We start from the raw sequence: 23,989 nt of genomic DNA on the forward strand, positions 1-23,989 counted from the left end.
AAATCTCAAGACTCTATGCCTCCTTTGGTCATGTATTCTTTTCTTTCTTTTTGACACTTCAAATGGTCCTTAACATATCTCATTCTTGTTTGTCACCTTGTGAGGCCTATGCTCATAAAGGCAGCCTGTACATACATCTGTTTGCTTATTTAAAGTATTAGGACAGGACAGAACATTGCAGCAGTGATGTAGCATGGGTTGACAGCACCTGGAGCCACGCAGAAGGGGTGAGTGGAAGGGAGGGAAACAGATGGAGTACACATGTGCATTCAGCTGCCTAATGGACCCAGGAGATCGCAGCCATGGAGAAAAGAAAAGAAGAGTCGTTCCGTTGTCTGGAGAGGTCACTTGCTGGTTCGCATGGAAATGCAATTTTCAACAGTGTCTAGTGACAGAAGCATTCTAGCACAAGATGTTGAAACTTTGTGCCCCTAACAATTTTGCGCCCAGGGCAACTGCCCCACGCTATGCTACCGCATTGCAGTCAACTTAATTTTAAAAGTATGCTATTTTCATTAAGACTTGTACATTTATAGCATCTACATTTATAGCAACTACTTTCTCACTTGCTATAGAACTGCATTCCCCAACTATGGGTCCTCAGGATGCATTAGACTACATCTCCCATCAGCCCCAGCCAGCATGTGCTGATGGGAGCTTTCATCTGAAGCATATGGAGGCCTCCAGGATGGTCAAGGCTCCTGTTTTAAGACACCAGTTCTAGGAAATCACAGTTAATCCAGTCAAAAGATTTACCTCTGTCTTCCTAGCAGAGCCACAGCATAGACTTCAAGAAGTGTTGCAACTTGGCTCCAGCTGAAGACTGGGGGACTTGATAAGTAAAAAATATAGGTTCTCTGTTGACAGGAACTTGCTTATGAAACTGACACAACAGCCTAACCTCTGTACTTCAGGAGATTAGGCTTTGTGAAACACAAGATGAAACATCTTACTCCACAAAGGAAGGAAGGAAGGAAGGAAGACCGAAAGACCCAAAGAAAGAGAATTTCCTTATTTGTGTATAAGATTTCTTATCTGCCCTTCACCATAAGGTCCCAGGGCAGGCTACAGTGATATGCAGTTATAAAAACAGATGAAACCATTACCAGCATAAAACCGTTCCAGGTTGAGTAGAACAATATCAATTCAATTCAGCAGAAAAGGTGGGTCCTACAGAACAGAACAGAACACCTTAGTGGTTCAAAGCAAGGGTAAAGAGGCACATCTTAAGCACCCACTGAAAACTATTGTTAGATGCCAGGTGTACGTCTGTGAGGAGGGAGTTCCACAGTTTGGGGGCTGCCACAGGACTCCCTCTCCGCCATTCCCTGCATTTCGGAGGGGAGTGGGACTACCAAGGGAGCCACTTCTGCAGATCCTAATGCCCAAGAAGGCCACCCAGACAGAGTCAAATATTCAGACTGACAAATAGATGTGCCTTTCTCACCTAACTTTCCAACTCCCTGGGTCTTACACCTCTTGTTTGACTTCATTCCCCATTGCTCAACTGTTGATTCAGATACAGTAGCTTTCTGTCATTGGTTTCAGTTCCTGCTTTGGCAATGCTTGTATTTGTTTTGCCAAATAGCAAAGTCTGGTTTTCCCAGTAGCGATGTGTGGAAGTGAGAGCTGGACCATAAAGAAGGCTGATCGCTAAAGAATTGATGCTTTTGAATTATGGTGCTGGAGGAGACTCAAGAAGATCAAACCTATCCATTCTTAGGGAAATCAACCCTGAGTGCTCACTGGAAGGACAGATCCTGAAGCTGAGGTTCCAATACTTTGGCCACCTCATGAGAAGACTCCCTGGAAAAGACCCGGATGCTGGGAAAGTTTGAGGGCACAAGGAGAAGAGGACAAGATGGTTGGAAAGTGTTCTTGAAGCTACTAACATGAGTTTGACCAAGCTGTGGGAGGCAGTGGAAGACAAGAGTGCCTGGTGTGCTCTGGTCCATGGGGTCTGGACCATGGAGTCACAAAGAGTCGGACACGACTAAACAACAACAAACCCTGTAGATGGCCTGCCTACTTTGCCCTGTGAGCTTATGCTTTGAAGGGCCATGGCTAGTTTCCATGCAAAAGATGCCAGGTCCACTCCTCTGCATCTCCTAGTGGAAAGGAGAGAGGTCCTGGTCTGAAACCGCAGAGAACTGCTGCTAGTCAGTGTAGGCAAAGGTCTGACCCAGTCCAAGGCAGCTTCCCTCTGTATAGGAGAACCCAGGGCTGCTTCCTTCTCTCTGACAGGTCCTCTCCAAAAGACTCTCCTCATGTCAACATTTAGAACTGGGTTGGTGTAAACTGATCTCAGACCCTGACTTGTTCCTCTACAACTAACAACCCGAGCATGGTCCCTTTCCCAGAAAATGGATCCTTTCTTCTCCTGAATTCTACCTTTAAGCATATTCAGCAGGTTGCAAAGAGGATCGCTACACCTCTTCAGTGTGTCCCAATGAGAGTTACAGGACACTCCTTCTTGGCCCTCCATCCCTTTGGCCCTTTACCTCTTGGTTGCTGATTTTGCCGGTCACAGACAGAGGCTTCTCAACTGCTGCCACCGCAACACCTCCTCACCTCAATGCCACCCACGGCTAATGCCACTTTAATAAAACGTGGGCAGAGTGGAGGGTTGGAGGGAGGAGCTCTTGCTCTTTCCAAACCTTAAACCTTAAACTCTGTGCCTTGCTTTACCTCCACCTGCCACAGGGACAGAAGCTAATTTAGAACAAGAGAGCATCTCCAGTCTGCTAATGTGATTTGTCTATGTTAAGCTTGTATGCAAGCTTCTTTGTAAAGTTGCTTCTCTCATAGGCTATGATTTTTGAGCCTTGCTATATCCTGAGCCTGCCCTAGTTTCTGTTCATTGCACTATGCCATGGATGCAAGCTCAGTCCTGTCGTTGGAAGCTGGCTGCAGAGCAAGGAGCCCTGACGCTCAGTCGACGCTCTGGGCTTGTCCTAGTCCCGAGGTTGAGATCGCAGCAAGCAAAAGAGAGTGATTAACTGAGAAGGGTGTTACGGTGCCCCACGGTGCCCCATGGAACTGCTGTCCATGAGGCATAATATAAGCCTTGTCATGCGCTAAAATGCTCACTTCATAACTCAGCCATTTGGGGGCTGGCCTGTGGAGAGCTGGGGCTGATGCTCTCCTGCACCGCACAACACCTGGTCCGTAGGGTGTAGTTCCCACCTGCTCCTTCAGCAGAGAAAGTGCACAGATACCTTAACCCTGGCTCTTCCTTATCGCCAACCCTAGCAGGCACCGCTTGAGCCTGTTTTTCCTCAGATCCCCACATGACTCCCTGGAACATGGACTGATGGTGCCATGTAAAACTACAGATTTTGCTCATGGGAAATGAGTCAGGCCAGTCGTGTTTGCACGATTCGGGAGCTGCCCCAGACAGAAATTGGGGAGCAACTGCTACAAAGAAAGTGATGTTGTGTTCATCAACACTTTGCATGTAATCACTATGGCTGCCCGATGTCTGGAGCGGGGAAGGAGTTATTAAAAGACTTAAGTAAAGCTGAGAAGATTCCTCTTCTTGACACGCAGTTTATAGTTACTGTCTTTCTATGGGCTGCAGATGCCTCTGGGCTGGTTCTTTCAGAAGCGAACGACTGTATTTCCTTACAATTGCTTCCCAGGAGGCCACTCAAGACAACTGAAGTTTTTATCATTATGCAGCCTGCTTGGGCTATGATTAGTTCGAACAGCTTAGGCATGTTTTTCCCATACCACCAGAACTGGTTGGATCTGGGGAAGTAATAACGTTGATGTCACCAAATGCAGTGGAATATAGGACACGTCATCCAATAAAATCATGCAATCCTTTTCCTGAAAACTCTTCTTGCAGGCAAATATTGCACAAGTTACTGTACAACTGCTACTCAAAACTACCAAGCTACTCAGGGTGTTGGTTTTTTTTTAAGGAGTATTAAGTTCTGGGTAGCTTGTGCACTCTCCCTTCTCTTAGTGACAGAATGTTCCATGCAGTCTTTAAAGGGTAACCTGACTTTTTGGACAGAAAAAGTACAGAATATATATTGTGGAATTATCTTTAGTACTGACATTATGAAGATTCATGAGTGCATCGGTCTGTGTACAGTCCAGTCTATGCCACAGATACATTTCTGGTCTTGACTCATATGTGGTCCTGCTCTTTCAGCCATTGTTTCCCCTAATTAAAATGTAAATAATGGTGACTTTACATGATACGTCTCAAGATCTCATTGTGAGAACAAGCCCAATAAATAGCGTAAGGAAGTTCTGTAGAAATGAATGTAGTAGTTCAGGCCTAACCAGCTCTCTCAACCTAGGAGGAAAAATGGTTTCGTCCCTTTTCTTTTGTAATGTTTCTGACAAATGTTTATTCCGTCACCTCCCTTAGGAGAGTTTAGAACAGTACTGGCTGGGGCTGATAGGAGCTGTAGTCCAAAACATCTGGAGGGCACCAGCTTCATGAAGGCTGATTTAGGAAGAATTTGGAGTGGGAGGGGAACAGACCTTGGAGCCAGATGTTGTCTATTCCCTGAATCATTCGGTCTCTTGCAGGCCTCAAAATTTTCTCCTTGGAAACCTCTGGATTCTACATTCTGGTGTCTTCTGACCCCTGGGCTGTGGTAGACAATGGTCATCTATTCTGGGGAGTATATAGAATCATAGAATCATAGAGTTGGAAGAGACCACAAGGGCCATCGAGTCCAACCCCCTGCCAAGCAGGAAACACCATCAGAGCACTCCTGACATATGGTTGTCAAGCCTCTGCTTAAAGACCTCCAAAGTAGGAGACTCCACCACACTCCTTGGCAGCAAATTCCACTGTCGAACAGCTCTTACTGTCAGGAAGTTCTTCCTAATGTTTAGGTGGAATCTTCTTTCTTGTAGTTTGGATCCATTGCTCCGTGTCCGCTTCTCCGGAGCAGCAGAAAACAACCTTTCTCCCTCCTCTATGTGACATCCTTTTATATATTTGAACATGGCTATCATATCACCCCTTAACCTCCTCTTCTCCAGGCTAAACATGCCCAGCTCCCTTAGCCGTTCCTCATAAGGCATCGTTTCCAGGCCTTTGACCATTTTGGTTGCCCTCCTCTGGACACGTTCCAGTTTGTCAGTGTCCTTCTTGAACTGTGGTGCCCAGAACTGGACACAGTACTCCAGGTGAGGTCTGACCAGAGCAGAATACAGTGGCACTATTACTCCCCTTGATCTAGATGCTATACTAGATATATATTTGTGTCCTGTGGGTGGGAGAGGCCCCTGTGGCATCCATGCCATAAATGTGTGTTTACTATTGGTGTTTTTCATGCTCATGTGAAGGCAACATCAGCAAGTGACATGGTGATTGGTGGGTGCTTTTGTGGCCATGTTTTGTTTCCAGAGCTACAGCTGAAGACGCTGGTGCTGTAAGTACACTGGTGCCCCTTTCAAGACCTTGAGCTCTGCATGCAAACGTCTGCAGAGGGTTAGCAGGAGGCATGCCCAAGGCAGAACCAGAATCACTGTCCTGCCCCGCTCCTTTTCCACACGTGCAATGTACAGTGGTACCTCTGGTTACGAACTTAATTCATTCCGGAGGTCCACTCGGGTTTTTAACCCGAGGTACTATTTCCGGGTTAGCGGAGTCTGTAACCCGAGGTACCACTGTATATCTGAATAAGATCTGAAAGGGACTTGGGTTGTACTAGCAGTATCCCAAGCACATCTTTGGCATTGTGGGGGACAAAGGATTTCCCTGGTCCAGATCAGGAAACCAGCAGAATTTTTATTATTTTTTAAAAGTAGCGCGTTTACATCATGGGTAGGCAAACTAGGGGCCGGATCGAGCCCAATCGCCTTCTAAATCCAGCCTGCGGACAGTCCGGGAATCAGTGTGTTTTCACATGAGTAGAATGTGTCTTTTTATTTAAAATGCATCTCTGGGTTATTTGTGGGGCATAGGAATTTGTTCACTTTTCTTCCCAAAATATAGTCCGGCCCCCCACAAGGTCTGAGGGACAGTGGACCGGCCCCCTGCTGAAAAAGTTTGCTGACCCCTGCTTGATGGGATAGGGAGCAAAGCACCCAGTTTAAAATAACAAAAAGAGATACCTGAAAAGCAGGGGCCTCAAACAGAACAGCAAGCATTTGCTGGTCCATTTGTAGCATTGCGCATTTGGAGGGCAAAAGTGCTGCAAGAAGACATCCAGTGAAAAGAAAGCCCTGGGCAATGCTAGTAACTGCTGGCAAAGGTAACATCATTTGTAACAAGATAAATTGGAAAAGCCAGGAGCAATTTGAGGTGTATCCAAGCATCTTTCCAAGATCACCTTGGCTAAAAGAAAAATTAGCAACCATCTGGGAAAAGCATGTCTCTCTGATGCCAAGAATGGGGAAGGAATAAGAACAAGCACTGCTATTCCAGACAGAGAACGTGAGGGTTATGAGGATGCAGAAAGGGCAGCTTTGCATTCCCCGTTCTTGCTGTGATGGTGGTGACAGATCTTCCCAATAAAGAGCACCAAAAGGCACAGAGAAAGGTTGTTTTCTGCTGCTCCAGAGAAGCGGACACGGAGCAATGGATCCAAACTACAAGAAAGAAGATTCCACCTAAACATTAGGAAGAACTTCCTGACAGTAAGAGCTGTTTGACAGTGGAATTTTCTGCCAAGGAGTGTGGTGGAGTCTTCTTCTTTGGAGGTCTTTAAGCAGAGGCTTGACAACCATATGTCAGGAGTGCTCTGATGGTGTTTCCTGCTTGGCAGGGGGTTGGACTCGATCGCCCTTGTGGTCTATTCCAACTCTATGATTCTATGTTACACCTAATTTGAGAAGCAGTACAAAAATAATCCAGTGTTGCAAGTGTGGTTTTAGAGAAGGGCTTCTATTAAGACACTGGAAAGTGGATGATGAAGCTAGTTTGAGATCTTGGTTCGCCAGGGTGAAAATAACAAAATGAGGAGGAAGCTTAGCAAGCCCCCCTAAACTCAAGAGTTGAAATGCTAATTGGATTTAAAAAGTCTGCCATAACGCTTTTAGGTCCAAGACACAGCTACGTTTGGATCCAATGCTGCAGTCGAGAGTCAGTACTGCTAAAAAGAGTTGTATCTGCGTTAACTCAGGTTCAGCCAGCAATCGCTATTGGTGGATCTTGAACATAATCCATACACAGACCTTCCTCACACACACACACCTCACTCCCCTAACAGATTTCATGGGCAGCAGATTTAAAGTACTATTAAAACCTAGCTAGGTTGCAGCTCCTTGATGAATTATTGTGTTTTTACTTTTGAGAGGTAGTGTTTCGATTTTCCATTTCAGGTGCCAAAACGTCTTTGGAATAAGTGAGGCTTCTTTTGACTCTTGTGTGTTTTATACCTCCGGTGTTCACCACTTCGGGTGTTTCCTCTGGAAAAAACAAGGTAAGTATGAATCGGGGTGGTCAGGTGTCCTGTTTTACATAGGATAGTCCTCTCTTTTGAAGGCTTGACAGAGAACAGTCCCCTAGAAGCGGGCCAGCCAACCTGAGTCTGATTTAAAGAACTGTAAGAAGGAAGACGCGGGTGGCGCTGTGGGTTAAACCACAGAGCCTAGGGCTTGCCGATCAGAAGGTTGGCGGTTCGAATCCCCGCAACGAGGTGAGCTCCCATTGCTCGGTCCCTGCTCCTGCCAACCTAGCAGTTCGAAAGCATGTCAAAGTGCAAGTAGATAAATAGGTACCGCTCCAGCAGGAAGGTAAACAGCATTTCCGTGCGCTGCACTGGTGCGCCAGAAGTGGCTTAGTCATGCTGGCCACATGACCCAGAAGCTGTACACCAGCTCCCTCAGCCAATAAAGTGAGATGAGCACCGCAACCCCAGAGTCGGCCACGACTGGACCTAATGGTCAGGGGTCCCTTTACCTTTAAGAAGGAAGAGCAGGAGCCCTGAAGTTGCCCATCAACAGATCTCAGTTCCTGGTCAGCAGTATGGCACAAGCCAGCTGGGGGTCTTCCCCACTATGGTGAAATGTCCTGTATTTCTCCTTAAGTTATAGTAATTATTTCAAATGTGCGCTTATACATAAAAATTTCTGCTTGCCGATTTTACCCTCATTTGTCCTTTTCACCGCTTTTCTTTTTGCAACACTAATACAAACTGTAAAATATATTATAAAACCAGTGTACCTTTCCCATAACTGCTTGCTTAATTTCTCATATATCTTTGGACATTTCATTAGAACGGTGAGGTTTTCATTTGTTTTTTTGTTTTTACTCTTCATTTCTTTTTTGGAAGATACAGACAGTACATTCCAGCTGGAAGGGTTTGAGAACAAGACAGCCCAGGCTATTAGGGTTTGGGGCTGTTGTTGCTTCTGTGAAATGTCCTGTGGGGAGGAAAATGAAATTAAGCAAGCGATGGGAAAGGTGTGTTTTGGCAAGCGATTTTATGTATTTTTTTAAAATAATAATAAAAATAGAAACCTGTATCAACCAGCACTGCACCCTTAACAAACCCCGCTGATAGCAGCAGCCAATTTAATTAAGAGAAAAGCAGAACCTCGTTGCCTTTCTGTCACGGAAGGGTAGAGGAGAGATGTTGGAGGAAGAAACTCTCTACATGTGAGAAACAGATATTGGCTGTATAGGAGGAACGAAGACAGCAAAGGCCATAAAGAATGTCTGAGTTGTCACAGCTGTTTTACCAGCAGCTCTTACTCATGTCACCCTGAAACGCCACCTTGGGCTATGCCACTCCCTACCTAGGAACTAACTACAGTGGTGCCCCGCAAGACGAATGCCTCGCAAGATGGAAAACTCGCTAGATGAAAGAGTTTTCCGTTTTGGAGGTGCTTCGCAAAACGAATTTCCTATGGGCTTGCTTCGCAAGACGACAATGTCTTGCGAGTTCCTGCTGGTTTTTTTTCTCCCCCCCCCTTTTCTAAGCCGCTAAGCCGCTTATCAGCTGATCCGATCAGCAGATAAACCGCTAAAAGCCGCTAATAGCGCTAATCCGCTAATCCTTCAATGGGCTTGCTTCGCAAGACGAAAAAACCGCTAGACGAAGAGAATCACAGAACGGATTATTTTCAACTTGCGAGGCACCACTGTACATGGGCTGCTGATTGCCCCATGGTGCAAGGGGAAGGGGGGCTGATAGAGAGAAATTCATTGACCTACCAGCAGGAATGCCAGCTTGGCCCTGCAACCATGGGTGCCCGGGGCTGTGGGTGCCATGTAGTGTGCATGGCCCTGGCACCAAAATTTGTGGGTGTCAGGTCCCTTCATGGGGAATTTTGTGGGTGCCCGGGCACCCAGAGAGTTGGCACCTATGCCTGCCAGGACTAGTAACGAGCCACAGAGCCATTGGGAAGGACCAGTCCAAGACAACTCTGATGGCTGAGGGAGAACTTCCAGTTGGGAACCCCTCCACCCATCTTGTTATTGATCCTGCTCTTTAGATTTGGGCTTCTGCGAGATACATTATCTTTCTTCATGCCGTGTAGGTTAGATGGGTAGCATATAAATAATAAAATTATTATCATTATTACATCTTTCTATCTCCCATTTTGCACCCGATGCCCTTCAACATTTCTCCGATGAAAATAGGGACGTCCTATTCAATCATCACCATCATAATTTCATAATTTCATCATAATAAGAGTCGTTAAGAGTCGTCAACAGGCTCATCCCAGCTATCTGCCAATCTCCCATTCCCACCACCCTTCTGAGTAATACCCCTCCCCACCTTCTCACTATATAGAAGGGTCTGGCAACTTCTGTTTCAGTGTATCTGAAGAAGTGTGCATGCACACGAAAGCTCAAACCAAGAACTAACTTAGTTGGTCTTTAAGGTGCTACTGGAAGGAATTTTTTTATTTTGACTATGGCAGACCAACACGGCTACCTATCTGTAACATCATAATTTCATTATTTATACCCCACCCATCTGACTTGGTTGCCTCAGCCACTCTGGGTGGCTTCCAACATATATAAAAACATAATAAAAGATTAAACAGGGTTTTTTTCAAAAATAATCCCTATAAAGGGCTTCTTTCCTTGGCTCGGTTACTTCTTTCCTTGGCTCAGTTGTTGCACAACTCCATACCCTCCAAAATGTCTCTGATGAAAATAGAGGCATCCTAAGGAAAATCAGGGCACTCCAGGATCAATTTCGGCTTCTGTAAATCCAGGGCTGTCCCTGGAAAATAGGGACACTTGGAGGGTCTGAACTTCTAACATTGGGCAATTTGTGAACAAAATAATCTTTTAATCTTGTCTGGCAGCTCACCTGCCTGTCACTTGCTCCCAGAGACTTTACATGGCAAGGCCAGTCTATGGACATATGAGATGCTGTTTTACTTTATTCCACATCCTTAACCGAATTCTGTTTATCCACAAAGCTAAAGATCTGAGCTACTACATCATCTCTCACACTATTATCACAGGAAATTAATATGATCCACCATTCTTAGCTAGTTCAAACCAAGTAGATAGCTCTCTGTTACCCCCTCACCCAGTATATTGAATGTGTGGATGCTTGATTTTAAGTATTCCTCTGTAGTTCTTTAAAATATACAGGATATGCCCTCATCCTAGTTCTTCTTAAAAATACATAAAATCATAATGTGACCTCTTAATACAGTAAGATTTGAGCTTACAGAGTTCCTTTGAACTGTGCGTCATAGCATTATATTTCCTGGCATTACAAAAGTACTTTCACAATACCCATCCCACACGTTAAATCATACAGATTGCAACTTCATATATATGTTTTGATCCAGCTCATAGATGGTGTCACTTTATAAAGCCGCCCTGCGAACTGCCCTGATCTTTTCTGTATATAGGGCAGTATATAAACCCAATTAATAATAATAATAATAATAATGTGGAGCAACCTCTAAAAATCTGATGGGATCTTCCCTTAAATTCATTTTAGGGATATGCATTCAAGCGGCCCCTTCACATGCTATAGTTTCCTGCAGAGTTTGGCCCCAGGCCTTAGAATATTCAAGTGCTTGTGTCTCCTGCTGGAAGCCCCCTGCTATTTGGATTGGGGTTTTCAAAGCACCATTCCCCCACCCACCCTTTTGGATTCACAAATATTTTCTATTTTCAAGAGGAGGCCTTGATGTGAGTTTGCTGGTCTCTTTAAATGCAAACAATGGTTCCCAGAGGGAAGCTTATTTATTTTTTATTAGTCTCCATGGAGACTTCCTTTCAGGGTGGAGGAAGTTGAAAGAAGGTCTTTATAGGAAAACTAAACACGGTCAAATATGACCTGGAGGCAAATACCATAACTCTGTGTGTGTCCTAACAGCTTGGGTTGCGTTACACTTGTGGTTGGTTGCCTTAGGAGATAACAACATCCTCTTCAGCCCCTTGAAATTCAAGCCCTAGCTAATCTGCATTCTGCTTGTACCTTGTTAATTAGCAGATTTCCCTTTTGAAAATACTTTTTAAAAACTTGGCTGCATTACATTTAAATAATGAAAATTATGGCCTGTTGCTTTTTTTGGATAGGTATTACATGTTTACAGTAAAGAGAGCTTCCTTTTTCTGGGGTTACTGACCTGTAAAATACTACATAAGACTGAAGAAGTGCCAAGAATGATCCCTGAAGCAGTCCTCAATGGCTAACGAGCTGCTTTAATTAGAAGAGATGGTCACATAGCTGTTGCTTCAGACAATCGTGCTTTTTCTCACATGTCACGTTCCCTATAAAGGTAAAGGGAGCACGGACCATTAGGTCCAGTCGTGACCGACTCTGGGGTTGTGGCGCTCATCTCGCTTTATTGGCCGAGGGAGCCGGCGTACAGCTTCCGGGTCATGTGGCCAGCATGACTAAGCTGCTTCTGGCGAACCAGAGCAGCACACGGAAACGCCGTTTACCTTCCCGCCAGAGCGGTACCTATTTATCAACTTGCACTTTGACGTGCTTTCAAACTGCTAGGTTGGCAGGAGCAGGGACCAAGCAATGGGAGCTCACCCCGTTGCGGGGATTCAAACCGCTGACCTTCTGATCAGCAAGTCCTAGGCTCTGTGGTTTAACCCACAGCGCCACCCGTGTCCCACACGTTCCCTATACAGTGGTGCCCCGCAAGACAAATGCCTCACAAGACGAAAAACCCGCTAGACGAAAGGGTTTTGCGGTTTTTGAGCTGCTTCGCAAGACGAATTTCCCTATGGGCTTGCTTCGCAAGACAAAAACGTCTTGCGTTTTTTGCAAGTTTGTTTCCTTTTTCTTAACACCGTTAATACAGTTGCGACTTGACTTCGAGGAGCAACTCATAAAACCCGGTGTGGTAGCCTTTTTTGAGGTTTTTGGCGATTTTTGAGGCTTTTCCAAAACTTTTCCGACACCGTGCTTCGCAAGACAAAAAATTCGCTAGACGAAAAAACTCGCGGAACGAATTAATTTCATCTTGCGAGGCAGCACTGTACTGGTATACAAAAAGATGTAAGCCCAGAGCACACTGTCGTACATAAAACCTGCACGGAGATCTGTTTTATGCCGTGTAGACGTGCCTAGAAGCTATGATTTGCAGTGAGTTCTCAAGATGTACTCAACGTGATGGACATCATCATGCTTTCCGCTCTCCCTTATACCTGCGTGCACCTGGGTAGGCAAAGCACCTTATGGAAGCAGATAACTGCTTTCATGTAACTTTCAACTGCACGTTTTCTGAAGCCACCATCTGCTAGCAGGCAAAGCATGAAACAAGACATGGCATCTCCTGGGGACAACGGAACTTGTGCTCATTTGTAGATCTGGGAGGACTCTCACACCATGCAGGACAAGGATTTAGCAGAGCGGCATTTAAAAAATAGCAGCAAGGCCAGCAGGTCATTGAAATGTTCCAAGTAGCCACTCTGAAATGCAGCCTCTGCATATGTGCTATAAAACGTCTCTTTCCCCCTCGCGGAGCTGGATGTAAGACAGATAGACAGACAGATAGATATGTTTATTGTTCAACCATTTATCACAATAGAGGAAGAAAGGGGCAAAATATATACAGCTTCTACTTGTTTGCTTGTTCCTTTTCTATTTTGGATCCATGGCTTCTCTGGGAGGCGTGTATACATATTGTTAACCATTGGTCTTTGATTAAATTGATGGCTACCAATGGGATCGTTAACATTTAGGTCTTAGGTGGGAGCTATTTTGAAGGCAGGCAGAACGAGATTACAAAGGCGTTCTTAGCTGAGGATGCAGCACAAACAGCTGAGCAGTCAAAGCAGTGCTTATCCCTGCCATGATGCTATTGATGTTGTCTATATGGTGTCCAGGGTGCAGTCTGGTAGCATTCACAGAGTTAGGGGAGAGCATGAAAAACATAAAGCCATAGCCTGAGCTGTTACAACATACAAGCAACCAGCTCTTAGAGGAGAAGGCGGAAGAGGGGGGGAAGGCTACCACGCTTTACAGTGGTGCCCCGCAAGACAAATGCCTCGCAAGACGAAAAACCCGCTAGACGAAAGGGTTTTCCGTTTTTCGATGCGCTTTGCAAGACAAATTTCCCTATGGGCTTGCTTCGCAAAATGAAAAAGTCTTGCGAGTCTTGCGATTTTTTTCGCTCCCCCCCCTTTTTCTAAGCCGCTAATAGCCTTTTAGCCGCTAAGCCTTTAATAGCCGCTAAACCGCTAATAGCGCTAAGCCACTAAGCCGCTAATAGGGTTGCTTCGCAAGACGAAAAAACCGCTAGACGAAGAGACTCGCGGAACGGATTAATTTCGTCTTGCGAGGCACCACTGTATTTGCGGAAAGTGGCACTCTGTGACATAGCTCTGATTGACAAAGTCTAAGCACTTCACAGGTTTCCAAAATTATGGAGGCTGGCTGTGGTGACTTAAGAGGAGTATGCACTCTGAGCCTGCTCAGAAGTATTATTCCCTTCAGGTTATCTACAGTTGCAGAGAAAAACAAATCCCAACTAATGAGTGATATAAAAATATCCTGTTCTTAGGTAAGTTCTGGCTCAAAATAAGCCTTTGCCAAGCCTATTTTGTTCAGCAGAGAAGCTACTGAGAAAAGATACACTGTGCGTGAACTGTGTGTTACGGTGTCACTAGACTCGTCAGCAAAGCTGTCTGCCCATGATGGCAAAGCCAGGCTGTCCCTCAGAAATAGCACAGTATTCTGGGTGAGCTCTGTGCTTTGTTAACAGGTGCCACTCTGGGCATGGGACTCAGAAGCTGACCATGAAGGCCTGTCCCTCAGAATGTTCCCCTTGGCTGCTAAGCAAGTGACTTCATCCTTTCCTGGTTCCACAGCACTTCTGCCAATAATAGTATTAGCACATCCGCTTGGTGGCCAGTTCCTTCCCCACCTCTGCCCCATCTCTCTCTCCTGGCCTCCCCACTCCCATTCCCTAAGAATGTGACCTCACCACACACATGTTCAGCAGGGGTGTTCTGGACAGTGTGTTTGGTTTGAACAAGGGCTAGGCCGAGGCATGGAGGAGACAGGGGTGAGTTGGGAGGTCCAAATTCTTGTGCCAGAGAAATACTGAAGTTAACGCTACCAAATTACAAAGATACGCATTCAATGTTGACAGTGTTCTGAGGACACCTTCCTTGCACATGTTTTAAGAGCACCAAAAGCAAAAAGAAATTAGCGTGAGAATTTCACAACAGAATCGTTGCGATTTTTATTCATTTGGAACTGTGGTTCTCAGCAGGCCTGCGTACACACCATACATTTAAAGCACATTTCCTCAACCAAAGGGTTCTGGGAATTGTAGTTTGGTGCTGGGAATTATAGTGCTGAGGGGGGAAACTAAGTTCCTATGATTGTTTGGGGGAGTATGTGCTTTAAATTTATGAGTCACAGGCTCACTAGGGAAACAATCTAAAACCCTTGGGGTCTCTTTCCTCATATGCAAAACCATTGTGGTACAAGGTACGTTTGTGGTACGTTTGTGATACAAGGTACCAGCCCTTCCAGGAGTTGTGGAGTGCTTGTGTGAAAATGGAAGCTTAATTCCTGTACATGAGAAAGAGCAGAGTTGAAAGGGAAGTTTGCCAGGGTATTGCTTAGTTGTTCTAATTGCTTCTGTAGGTTTAATGCAAAAGCAGAATTAGTGAATTCCATGGCACAAAAATGTAAAACATGGCGTAAAACGCACATCCCCCAAGTCGAAGGCCTAATCAGCAGAGCTAGCCAAGAGACTCTGGGTCTGGATGCCTGCAGGGCATAGCAGCTTCCTGTCAGGCCCAACAAAAATGATGGGGGCTGCCAGAAATGGAAACTCCAATTGTTTTCACCGTTTTGAATCCATTGAAGTTTCCCTTCCAATGCAAATAGCAGCAGGGACCCTGATCTGGATTGGGTCTGCTGCAGTGGGTAAAGGGGTCAAGCCCTCTAATGCCCTCTCCAGGTCCTGATGTGGACAGGTGTGTGTACATATATAGAGAATTGGTGGGAAATCTGTTTGCTGTTGCAGTTTTCCATTCCCCCCCCCCGGACCTTCACATCTCTATGAAAGATGTGCTCAGGCCCAACTGCTCACAGGAGCATTTGGTGCCAATAGAATGCAGCAAGAACAGGAGGATTTGTTCAGCTTGGAAAGACTCCTCAAAACTAAATGCATGGCTAACAGGACCCCATGGTGCTCAATGCTAAACAACTGTATAGTTTTCTCCCTGTTTTGTTCTACAGGGACAGGTTTCTTATTTTACTGTGCCTGCCTGGAACAAGGATGCTGGCAGTAGAGGCAGGCCAGACATTGCAGGCCTTCCCTGTCCAGCAGGGAGGCTTGGATACCAACAGAGCCTTGTTCAGTAAACCATTGAACTCTGCTCACTTCACTCATGGTGTATGGCTAACCTCATGCCAAGGAACTGAGACGACAGCTTGGGGTATGGAAGATAGAACTTGGTGAAATACTGCTGCCTTGGTGCTAAGCTGTTTGCAGAATGCAGTCCAGAAACGGGCAAATGTATAGACAGGAAGCATCTGAATGGATTGGCACCTCCTGCTCCCATATTTCCAGGAAGAAAAGGGCGAGTGCCCTTTGCAGCAAACCACACCATGTATTCCAAACTGGCTCAGTGAATAGGGCTGGGCGTTCAGGCACTAATGTGTGTCACGCTGAGTAAAGAGAAGAATATTTGCCAAGGTTAGAGAAGGAGGTATTTACAGATAACAAGGGAGGAGGTGGAAGGAGAGAGCAGATTAAGGATATTGATAAGGTCCAGGAAGAGGAAGCACGGAAGGAGGCACAGTTGCATTGCTGAAAACTCTTGAGACTTAAAATCTGAAATGAAACTGACAGCCTAAATGTCAGAGGTCAACAGCAAATAAAAGGGGCCTGATTAACAGGTGACATCAAAAATAATTTTTAAAAATTGTTTGTCAATAAACAGCCTTATGGGCCATTCGGAACAACTCATTGGGGATAGCTCAGTTGGCAGAGCTTGAGACACTTAATCTCAGGGCCAGAAGATTCCTGCATTTCGTGGGGTTGGACTAGATGTTCCTCATGGTCCCAACTCTACAGTTCTGAAATTCTGGGCCCACAGACCAGAGGTTTCCCCACAACGGGCATAAACAATGGACAATGGATAAGGTCCTTGCCCAGCTGGGATCTAGTAGTGAGATCCAGTGGTGGTGGAGCAGCTGCTTTGGTTGCAGATCCCAGGTACAGTCTCAAGCATCTCTGGGAAGGTCGTGGAGAGATGTCTTCCTGAAACCCTGGAGAGCTGCTTCCAGTCAGTGTAGGTAGCAATGAACTAGACTGACCAGTTGTCTGACTTCTTATAAGAGAGATTCCTATCTTCCTAAGAATGACTGAACCAGGCAACAAAAGTGGGTTTTGTTTCAAGTCCGGAAGGATAAATACATGCTGTCTATTGCACAGCGGTCTGAGGTCTTCACTGCCCTGGTTATTTCATATAAGCACCAATTCAATGTGGATACCTCCTTGGGCATCTGGAAGGCTTCTGTCATCTTATATGTTTAACATTCCTCTTCTGATACTCACTGTATCTACAAATGGGAACTGTGTTCTACTGGTATTATTCGTATTATCTGCATATTACTGCTGTTTGTTTCCCCTTCTTTCTTTTAAAAATTTTAATTCCTCTTGATAATGAACACAGTACAGAAAGGACCAAGCCTTGAGGTCAGCGTGAACAGAAATTGTGCAATCCTGTTTTAAATATTTTGTGGAGGGGCAAGGGAGGATTCTAGCAGGACATGTGTTTTCAAAGGCTGAGAATGGCAAAGCAAGAATAAAATAAGAAAATCAGTCTAAGGACACTTGCATAGAAGAAGTGTCATTATTATCTAGGAGGGTGTGAGTCCCAGTCTTAGAGCAGAGGGAATGATTGTGCATGGGTAGTCAGTCCCATAAGAGCAGAAGTTAGATTAGTGTGACGATCTGACTGGGAATATTGACGCCAACTTAAGGCTTAAGACTTGCGGGCAGAGGGAAGAGAGAAGGACCAGAGGTTTGAAGCAGGGAAAAAGCCTTGTCCAGGGAAAGTGGTGTGATTGTTTGATGAGGATAAAGGTCATATCAGAGGTCAAGGCTGGGTTATGGCAGATAAGTAGGGTTAGAAATCAGCAAGTAGAGAAACACTACAAGGTTAGAGCCAGGTGACGTTATTGGCCGTATTTTGTCCATCTGTCAGCAGATTCAAGGCTCAGAGTTGGGTTTGATTAAGTACCCGCTGAAAATAACGTATGTATCGTATTCATCGCTGAAGACGGCGTTGTCGCGCTCACCCTTGAAGAGCCTCACCCAGATTTCATCCTGGTCCTGCAGCTCCAGCATGAGGCTCTGGCTCTGCATGATGCTTCGGTCGCTGGCCTGGGCGTACAAGATGGCCGCCTCAGCCCCATTGTGCATTATGTGCAGGTAGGTTTCCTTCTGGTTCCAGGTGTGCACATTGAGACTGAAGAAGTAGATGCCGGGCACATAGCAGTAGAACTTGCCCATGAACATGTTGAAGTGTCCATAGAGGTTCACGTACTCGGTGTCAAAGACAAGAGTCTGGTAGTAGTCGTTGCTGTGCAAGGGTTTTCTTCGGCCCACTGAAAAGGCAGCATAGTTGGTCTTGGCCCGCTCCCCCGGGGCCCCTATGTTCCCCTTCTGCCCCTTGAGGCCCGCCTGGCCCCTGCTTCCCGTAGAACCAGCCTTGCCCAGCTTCCCTTGGGGGCCACGCTCACCACGGTCCCCTTTCTCACCTGAGTAGTGAAGAGATCATAGATGAGCATCATTTCAACGTAGGCAACCTTGGCCTCCACATTCAATCCAATGGGCAGGCCAGGGAGCAACTTATGCATTTTTATATAATGTACAAATAAATAGAATAATCATTCCACCCACGCTTGGGAGAGAAATCTAGAAGGGGAATGGTCCAGTCAAAACATAACACTTGTTGGCTGCATAAACATCATCAACTCACGTTTAAAGCACATTACACTCCCTCCACCAAAGAAGCCAGGGAACTGTAGTTCTCCTCACAGAGCTACAATTCCCAACACCCGTAACAAACTACGGTTTCCATGATTCTTGGGGGGGGAGCATAGAATCATAGAAATGTAAAGTTAGAAAGGACCCCAAGGGTCATCTAGTCTAAATGCGCTAAATGCATTGTGTTTATGCAGTGGTATATCATGTCCACCCTTGTGGTGAGGAGAATTTTACCACAAATGATGCCCTCAGTTCCCCAGGTTTCAGAGTGGGTGCAAATGTGTGGGAAAATTCTCCTTGCTGCCAGGGTAGGACACTGAGGTCCAGCACTGAGGGCCTTCTGGCGGTTCCCTCACTGCGAGAAGCCAAGTTACAGGGAACCAGGCAGAGGGCCTTCTCGGTAGTGGCGCCCTCCCTTGGAACGCCCTCCCACCAGATGTCAAAGAGAACAACAACTACCAGACTTTTAGAAGACATCTGAAGGCAGCCCTGTTTAGGGAAGCTTTTAATGTTTGATGTATCACAGTATTTTAATATTCTTTTGGAAGCCGCCCAGAGTGGCTGGGGAAACCCAGCCAGATGGGCGGGGTATAAATAATAAATTATTATTATTATTAGATTGGTGTCTGCCCATCTCGAAAACTTATCGCTTGGCAAATCTTCTTCTGTATTAAATGGAATTTAATTTTACCAGAAGCATATCTGCAGGCAAAATCGGAGGTTTCTCCTTTGCAAAACGTATGAGACAAGAATGTAATTGGAGTGAAGTGAAATATTGAAATGTCTTAATTAATTCTATTGATTTAATTATGAGTCAATAAAATTGTTTTTTTTTTAATTAAGTTAATTAAGGAATCGGAACCTTAGCTGTGGGTAAGAACATAAATCTACCTCCTCTAGGTCTTAAATATTGTCAAATATGCATGTTACATACACACACACACACACACACACACACACACACTCAGCTACAGCCATGTCTAAAATGTATTGGGAGGGTAGAGGTTCAGCAACAGAGACACCGCCTCTGATGACACAATTTCTCCATCTTTCATATTCTTCCCGGGAAATCAGGCCATGTCCTAACGCAACCTCTGGAGTCCTGGGCTTGACTCAAAACTAATTTGGTGGTGTCACTTGGCCTTCTTTAAGAAAAGAGCTTGGATAAAATTATGATAACAGCTCCTCCAGGCCAGGAAATTTATTTAGCTTATACAGTTTCTTCCCAACCGGCCCCTCTGGAATCTAAAGAACCCAACATTTCATCCAAAGACAACCGCCCCACCCCTTATAACCAGAGCCTGAGGACACTGAAAAATCAAACTCGCTGCAGCTTTTGGAACTCCACTCCACGGCAGCTCTAAACTGCCTGCTCCATGCATATGGTTTTGCTTAGGCCAGAGGGCATTTCTGAGAACAGGCCAGATAAGAGACCAATGGAGAATGCTGTGGTCCTGCCCCTATGTGGAACAGATGGCTGCCAGGGCACAGCCTGGAGATCCACCATGTGCCTTGAAGTTCTGTGTTTCATCAGGCAACATGGCAGCTGCAGCTTCCTCTGCCTGTTCCTCTCCCGGCTCTCTCCCGCCGGAATGGGACCCAGAGAAGGAACTGGCAGGAGATACTATGGCTATGTTCGGACACACCAAGGCCCAAATTGAGGAAGAGGATGGGAGCATCTGCCCAGCCCCAATGTCGTTGGGCTTGTGGGGTGTGCCCATTCCTACAGTGAGCTGGAAGGTCTGGAGGAAACATCTAAGTGCCTTTGGCCAGATGCGCTTAGAAAGCTCCCCTTGATTGGAAGCTCTGGGGCTTCAAAGCACATTCAGCCAGGTTTACTTAGAAGCCTCTTCAGACCTTCCTGTCAGAAGTAGAGCAGGCATGCCCAATCCATCCATCCCCAGTTTGTGCCTCATGGTTTTTGAACGCCTGAAGAGGACCATTGACTGTCTCCTAATGTGTGGGATGCTACTGAGCAAAGGCTTGGCATCTGAATACAGCATCCTGGGGTAGAGTTGGTGTCCCTTACCTTTCAGGATGGTAACGTTGATCTGAGGCATGGGCTGGTACATAGGGTATGCTGAAATGCGCTCGGGAGGATCGCAGCATCGCACGCACTCTGACCCTCTGGGCCGCTTGCTGTATTTCTCATGGTGATTCTCGGGCCTGGGAGGCAGAAACAGCACAGGCAGGCTAAGTCACAGGACCAGGGAAAAGGGGGAAAGGGAACATGGTGACTCCCTTGGGAGAGATCTCGGGAAAAGGCCCTTGTTTTGTGACCACAGTCCTATCTTTTTCCTTAATGTCATAGCATCGCTAAAAATACATGGAAGAAAGAGTAACTGTTGCTGATGTGAATTACTGAGAGCCAGGTCACTGAGATGGGACATGTTTATTGCAGCCCCTAAATAAACTAGTTTCTCCCCAGTTGCTCCACTCTCCCAGGCCCCTTGTTCAGGACTAGGTTATTTGACGGGGACTTATGTCCCAAATTTGCAATAGGGGCTGAAAGCCACCATGCATCACTTTTCCCACTGTCTGCCACTACCTCAATCTCAACTCCAGCCCTAGCCTGGATGGGCTCTCCGTTTGCCCCTGGAACGAATCGGCTTGTAGTGCTGACACACTCTTCCAACGCTAACTGTTTCCAGGATAATCTGGGCAAGGATGCCATATGGTTGCCTAACAACAATGGCCAACTAGGCTGGGTTTGCCCTGTAACGGAGTTAGCAATGGTGCCTGATTGAGGAGTCCAGATCTGGGAACACAGAAAGGGAAAGAGGCAACAGCATACTCTCAAAACATTTCGTAGGAGAAAACTGGGGTGCTTGAAACACGCTTCTTCTCATGCCACGTTGTGTCCAGCACTGACTTCAGAGCAGGGTGTGTTAGTAAATTGACCATATGTTTCCTTACATTGGGACACAGATGGAGCTGTGGGTTAAATCACAGAGCCTAGGACTTGCCGATCAGAATGTCAGCGGTTCGAATCCCTGTGACGGGGTGAGCTCCCGTTGCTCGGTCCCTGCTCCTGCCAACCTAGCAGTTCGAAAGCACATCAAAGTGCAAGTAGATAAATAGGTACCACTCCTGCGGGAAGGTAAACAGCGTTTCCGTGCACTGCTCTGGTTCGCCAGAAGTGGCTTAGTCATGCTGGCCACATGACCTGGAAGCTGTACGCCAGCTCCCTTGGCCAATAAAGTGAGATGAGCGCCGCAACCCCAGAGTCGGCCACGGCTGGACCTAATGGTCAGGGGTCCCTTTACCTTTCCTTACATTAAAAAAACAACAAAAAACATTGTGTGAAAGTAGTTGCAACCCAAATATCGGTACATTCAGCAAATGTTTGCTATCTGGATAGGCAGTTATATGGAGATCGAAGAGGCGTTCTATGTTCATATGCAGTAGGTTTAGCCAAACACACACACATCCACTCAGTTCCTTTAGAGATCCAGAGTCTCCGAGGGAATGGGAGGGAAACCTGAATAAATTTACTCCACACATGTCCAGAGTGACACGTTTTTTAAAAGCATTACCCAGATCGCCTCAAAAGGCAAATACAGGCCTTAAAGCTGGGTCATTCCACCACCACCCTCATTTCCGAACAGAATCCATCGTCTTGCGGCTGAGTTTCTCCCAGTTCACACCCCAGCTGCGTCAAATGTGGATGAGCAGAAGTCTGCGGTAGAGGTGTGGTGGAAACTTGGAAAGAGAATAGACTGGCCAGACTGAGGAAAGAGATCTCAAGAACAGCATAACCCTTTAAGATAAAGTGGTTAAGAAATCATGGGAAATTTGTGGCAGGTACTCTGACACTTGAACTCAGCCTGCACACATCAGCACTGGGGTGATGCCAGTCAATTCAGTTATGCATGTGCCAAACATGCCGTCCAACTGCACACATTAAATCAGTGCAGTACCTTACTTTCTCACAATGTGCGGCATAGTTCCTGGCTTGTGCCAAATTTTTATCGTTACGGGAATTTTGCTTCTTTCAGGAACAGCATCTAGATCTAGCCAAGAGACTGGACAAAAGCCCCGCTTTTGCTGCAGGGAACTAGCTGCTGCTGACACAGTTTTCTAGCCTCAGTGACTACACTGCACCAATGAGGGAAGAGGGGTTTAGGTTGGGAGAGCTCTTTCACGGTGGTGCTTTCCCCCTCGTCTTCTACAAAGGGGCCCCATAATTCCTAAGGAGACTTCTGTCTGAAATCCTAAACGGAGAGAGATGATTTGCAGTCTCAGCAGGGGAGTGGGAGGGAGGGAAACAGGGTGTGAGTATGCAAACATTGCTCACAGGCTTTTAAGCCAGGATTTTTATTTATTTATTTATTTTAAACCATGTATTTAACAAACAAATGGGGGGGGCACCACAAATTTTAAAACAACAGTACATTATACTTTCAGAATAAAGCCAGTGTTTCAGAGCTGGTGAAGTTCGTAGATTTGTAGACTCATCAAATTGTGGAGTTGGAAGGCACCTTGAGGGTCATCTAATCCAACCCCCTGCAAGAGAGGAATCTCAACACGTGGTCTCCCACCCAGTTTGGAACCATGGACCACTGGCTCACCCAGCCTCTATGCTTCTTCAGCTGTCTATCCAGTGGCAGGTAAGAATGCATATGTCTGTTCACAGGAGATCTGAGAAGGATGGATGGGATTTCCACTCACTGGATGACAGAGCAAAAACTCACTGTGTAGAGTGCTCCCCATCCCTATCAAAAAAAGAAAAATAGGGATGCTCACAACACTTTTATACTTTCCAGCCATGACTAGGCCAGATTAAGGTTGGTTGAAGCCTTGGAACAGTCTAATTTGTAGGAGACCTAGAAAACATGGCCCTGTATAGTACAAAGAATCATGGTGGAATGTTCAGTGGTTAAAAGAATCTAAATTTTATGCTACAACACAGCAATTAAGGCCCCTTTTGCAGTCATTTACACCTCCTCCAGAGCCCTTATCACCCAGCAGCCTCTGGCTTCATTCAAAGTGGGACAGAGTGATAGACTTAATTGTGTATTAACTGCATACTGGAGATGCACATTAATGGAGTTAATTGGGCATTGAAGTACATCATGAAGTTATTTCTTTAACACTCAGCAGTTCTAAACGGAAAGCATAACTATTTTCAGCAGCTGTCCAGCTAGACTGTATCTCTCATCAGAACCCCTGTGAGAGAGCCTCAGCAGGGATCATCTTCCATAGCTCAAGGGCGAAGCTGTTGCTTTCCCTGAAACCTTTTCCTTGCTAGTTTCACTGGCATGACCCTCCTTAAGGGTTGCAAACTTTTAGGGCCCATGGGCACATTTGTCAACTAGAGAAAGTGTCATGGCCACCATACACACATTCCTTCTGAAAATCAGCTGCCCAGATAAATTTGTGAACATCCTTCGGCTCCTCCATGATAATATGACAGCAACAATCGCCAATAACAGTGGCTCTCAAAGTGAACCATTCACAGTGGGATCAGATAAACAGGAGTGTGTTATCACCCCAACCTTATTTATTATTTTCATTGTCATGATCCTACACATTGTCGGAAACCTATGTCACCACCGTGGAAGGACATGTGGATCTAGAATTGGCCTCCACAGTCACTTACAGAATCACTGTT

General features: G+C 45.9%; 3 protein-coding genes and 1 long non-coding RNA gene across 5 annotated transcripts in view; 2 read left to right on the forward strand and 2 right to left on the reverse strand.

Annotated features, from left to right (window-relative positions):
• Nucleotides 1–2,579, reverse strand: part of ENGASE (endo-beta-N-acetylglucosaminidase) — a 20,056-nt gene extending 17,477 nt beyond the window's left edge. Inside the window, exon 1 of the mRNA XM_082210944.1 lies at nucleotides 2,502–2,579. The gene's annotated coding sequence lies outside the window, so the exon portion shown is untranslated. The remainder of the gene's footprint in view (nucleotides 1–2,501) is intronic.
• The window catches only part of LOC309525606, a 19,484-nt gene extending 1,784 nt beyond the window's left edge, over nucleotides 1–17,700 (forward strand). Inside the window, exons 2-4 of one of the 2 annotated variants that reach the window (XR_014216454.1) lie at nucleotides 7,297–7,397; nucleotides 7,884–7,977; nucleotides 17,594–17,700. This is a non-coding gene — a long non-coding RNA (uncharacterized lncRNA). Of the gene's footprint in view, nucleotides 1–7,296; nucleotides 7,398–7,883; nucleotides 7,978–17,590 lie in introns of both variants that reach the window. The other variant, XR_014216455.1, reaches the window with a different exon arrangement.
• C1QTNF1 (C1q and TNF related 1) overlaps nucleotides 17,596–23,989 on the reverse strand; it is a gene marked incomplete at its 3' end in the record, with an annotated part of 13,975 nt that continues 7,581 nt past the window's right edge. The window contains exons 3-4 of the mRNA XM_082210972.1: nucleotides 20,405–20,541; nucleotides 17,596–18,146 (exon numbers count right to left, since the gene is read on the reverse strand). Coding sequence (XP_082067098.1) covers nucleotides 17,596–18,146; nucleotides 20,405–20,541 — 688 coding nt within the window. The remainder of the gene's footprint in view (nucleotides 18,147–20,404; nucleotides 20,542–23,989) is intronic.
• The window catches only part of CANT1 (calcium activated nucleotidase 1), a 24,980-nt gene continuing 18,700 nt past the window's right edge, over nucleotides 17,710–23,989 (forward strand). The window contains exons 1-2 of the mRNA XM_082210951.1: nucleotides 17,710–17,817; nucleotides 22,783–22,985. Of these exons, the coding sequence (XP_082067077.1) occupies nucleotides 22,956–22,985 (30 nt within the window). The 5' untranslated portion in view covers nucleotides 17,710–17,817; nucleotides 22,783–22,955. The remainder of the gene's footprint in view (nucleotides 17,818–22,782; nucleotides 22,986–23,989) is intronic.

The sequence above is a fragment of the Podarcis vaucheri genome (assembly GCF_965113315.1).
Source record: "Podarcis vaucheri genome assembly, chromosome: 2".
In the NCBI taxonomy this organism is placed as follows: Eukaryota; Metazoa; Chordata; class Lepidosauria; order Squamata; family Lacertidae; genus Podarcis; species Podarcis vaucheri.